This window comes from Seriola aureovittata, chromosome 23, assembly GCF_021018895.1.
Source record: "Seriola aureovittata isolate HTS-2021-v1 ecotype China chromosome 23, ASM2101889v1, whole genome shotgun sequence".
NCBI lineage: Eukaryota > Metazoa > Chordata > Actinopteri > Carangiformes > Carangidae > Seriola > Seriola aureovittata.
In genome coordinates, this window is record NC_079386.1 from 20,064,147 (window position 1) to 20,067,320 (window position 3,174).

The following is a 3,174-nucleotide window of genomic DNA, read 5'->3' on the forward strand; positions in this document are numbered from 1 at the left end:
AAGTTAACGTGGAAGGACTGGAGTTCTGCTGAGCAGAGGTTGGTAATATTCACACCTGCGGTTCTACTTAAAGACATTTATTTACAGTGGGACAGAGTAAAAACACAGTGTCTATCTACAGGTTGTCCCCAGGTGAGACCAGTGAGGGATTGTGGGTAGCTGAGTTCTTCTGTCTGTGGAACAAAGAACTACAGAACATCAGTGAATGGAAAGTCTTTGCTTCTAGAAAACAGAGAGAAGTCGCCAATTGCACTGTCACTTTTGTATTGTTTTTATTTTTATATTTCATTTTTATTGTTGTTAATTAATTCTTAATGTGTTTTTAATCTCAATTTGTGTAACTGTGTACGGTGTCCTTGAGTGCCAAGAAAGGCGCCTTTAAATAAAATGTATTATTATTATTATTATAGAAGTGAAACTTATTTCTTTACAAGTGTTTCTCTAACAGGCGTCCCATGTTACACCTTAGCAACAGTAACTAAGGGGGGAGGAGCGTCGCGAGCTCAGGCTCGAACGAGTTTCCAGTGACCGCGAGACGCGGCGAGATCGAGAGTTAAAGTGGCGCCAACAGACAGAGTCCAGCACAAAGAGACCAGAGAGACCTGGACCAGGACAAGACCGAGATGAAGGAAGAGAACCAGGACCCGGATTTCATCGGCCAAACCCGGATAAAGGAGGAGAACCAGGACCCGGATTTCGTCGATCAGACCGGGATGAAGGAAGAGAACCAGGACCCGGATTTCATCGGCCAAACCCGGATAAAGGAGGAGAACCAGGACCCGGATTTCGTCGATCGGACCGGGATAAAGGAGGAGAACCAGGATCCGGGCTGGAGCCTGGAGGCCGCTGGTCCCGCCGGTCTACAGGTCAGTGTTCAGGACTTGATGGAGGGTCCGTGTTTGATCCGTTGGTTTTTGTGACATCAGAAAGTGTTTGTGTTGGTCTGTTTTCCCGGGCTCATGTTGAAACGAGTCACGTGACCAACAGAGTGAATCTCAGGTGAAGTGAGTGACGAGTTTGAACGTGGTTTCCGTGACAACAGTCTGGTCTCAGTGTGTCGGTACAGGTTGTTGTCGTGATGTTGGTGAATATCAGCTGATCCGGTCAGAGCCAATCACAGCTGAGCTGACACTGATCAACATCTGTCCCTCAGCGCCATGTTAGTTCAATAAACAACCACATCTATGATCTGTTTGTTTATTTCATCAATTGTTTCTCTACCACAACACAAACAGTTCCTGGACTGTTGCTAAGCAACACCAACAGGTTCCTGAGCTGCACAGCGACACCAGCTGCTGCTCTGTCTCCACGTTAGCTCAGGTGTTTCTGAAGGATCCACCTTCTTCCTTCATCCTCTCCTGACGACATCGTTTCATTCAAACCTTCTTTCTGAAATATTTTCATCTTTGTTTGTTTCAATCTGAGATCGATAACGATGTTAATGTGACGCTGATTAACGGTTAATAGAACAGCTGTGAAGAGGAGTGATCCATGACTCTGACTCTGTCCAATCACATCACTGGATCAGAACTAACGGTTGTTTGTTGTTGACATTTCTTTAGTCTGAGGATGTTATGAAATTGATGCAGTACAAATCTAGTTTTATACAAGTCACTCACATGAGATCTGATTCTGTCTCTGTCCGTCTCCATAGAAACAGAGTCGCACTAAAGAGAAGCTGCACAGCTGTGACCACTGTGGGAAGACGTTTACCACTTCAACGAATTTAAAAATCCACCAACATATCCACAGCGGAGAGAAACCGTACCGCTGTGAGCAGTGTGGCAAAGCTTTTACAACGACGAGTAGTCTACAAATCCACCAACGTATTCACACCGGAGAGAAACCGCACACCTGTGAGCAGTGTGGCAAAGCTTTTTCTCGGGCGTATCGCTTAAAAAGACACCAACATATCCACAGCGGAGAGAAACCACACACCTGTGAGCAGTGTGGGAAATCCTTCATTGAACTATGTTATCTGAAAGAGCATCAGGTCCTTCACTCTGAGGAGAAATACACCTGTGATCAGTGCGGAGGGACGTTCAACTCGCCACGTTACCTGAAATTCCACCAGCGATTACACGCTGGACACAAACAGCTGTACAGCTGTGACCAATGTGGGAAAGCTTTTACACTGATAAGTAGTTTAACAGTTCACAGACGTGTTCACACCGGAGAGAAACCGTACAGCTGTGAGCAGTGCGGCGAGCTCTTCTCCCGGACAGGAAGTCTGAGACACCACCGCCGCCTTCACACCAGAGGGAAATCACCCCACTGATCACTGTGGGAAAACTTTCATCAGCGCCAGGAAACTGGACCTTCACCAACACGTCCACACCAGTTAGAAACAGTCGGGGTGATGCTGGCGCTCGACCTCCTCCAGAGAAAGACTGTGACGTGTGGAGGGGGGGGGGGCTGAAGTGGTTCTGCTCATGTGACCTACGTTAAAGATGGTGGACAGTGAAGGAGGCGCCTGGTGGGGTCCACCTGTCTGATTCTGTCTGTGGTGTCGGGCACAGACGCACCAGTGTGAATGACGAGAGTCAACGGACGTTTAATCCACCACTTTGAACTCTGGGAAACTGCACTGGACATTTTCCACTGTTGCAGCAGCTGAAACCGACTTTCCACTGTGATTTCATCTTATTTCTCTTCTCTGTAAAGAATGAGATGTTCGTCCTAATGAACGACATGTTTTAGTCTTTTAGAAAGTCATGTGTGATTTCTCTAGATATATAGTTTCCTTGAGAGTGAGTGTTTTGGCCTCAGTGTGAGTAACCCTCTGCTTCCTGGCCTCTGCGTGGATTGGTCTTTAAGACCTTTTATTTTTCTCACTTTTATTCTGCATCAAACAGTGTTTATATGGATTAATCAATTAGATCAATACGATTCTGCTTCTTCTGACACTTCTGTAAGTCTTGAGTTCAGAAAGTCATAGATTATCAGACGTAGATTTGACCTGTTCTCCAGACAAGCGGACCTGTCTGGGTGGGGGGTGGGGGTTACATCTCTGGTAACAGCTGATGTGTGTTGGTGTCAGCTGACGTCTAACGCCTCGGACACCAGAGGGCGGTCAGGTCTTCTGGTGATGGTTAAACACCACCGACAGCAAAGTTTATTAAATTTGTTTTAATTAGTTAAAAATAATTTATATATTAAACAAGTGGCTCCAGG

The 3,174-nt window shown here is 46.2% G+C and overlaps 1 protein-coding gene across 1 annotated transcript; it reads left to right on the top strand.

The window, feature by feature from the left end:
- Positions 1–245: 245 nt before the first annotated feature.
- On the top strand, positions 246–2,974 carry LOC130164332 (zinc finger protein 239-like). The gene is made up of 2 exons (XM_056369006.1): positions 246–866; positions 1,655–2,974. The coding sequence occupies exons 1-2, from the start codon at positions 624–626 to the stop codon at positions 2,276–2,278; spliced, it is 867 nt and encodes a 288-aa protein (XP_056224981.1). The 5' UTR covers positions 246–623; the 3' UTR covers positions 2,279–2,974.
- The last annotated feature ends 200 nt before the right edge of the window (positions 2,975–3,174 follow it).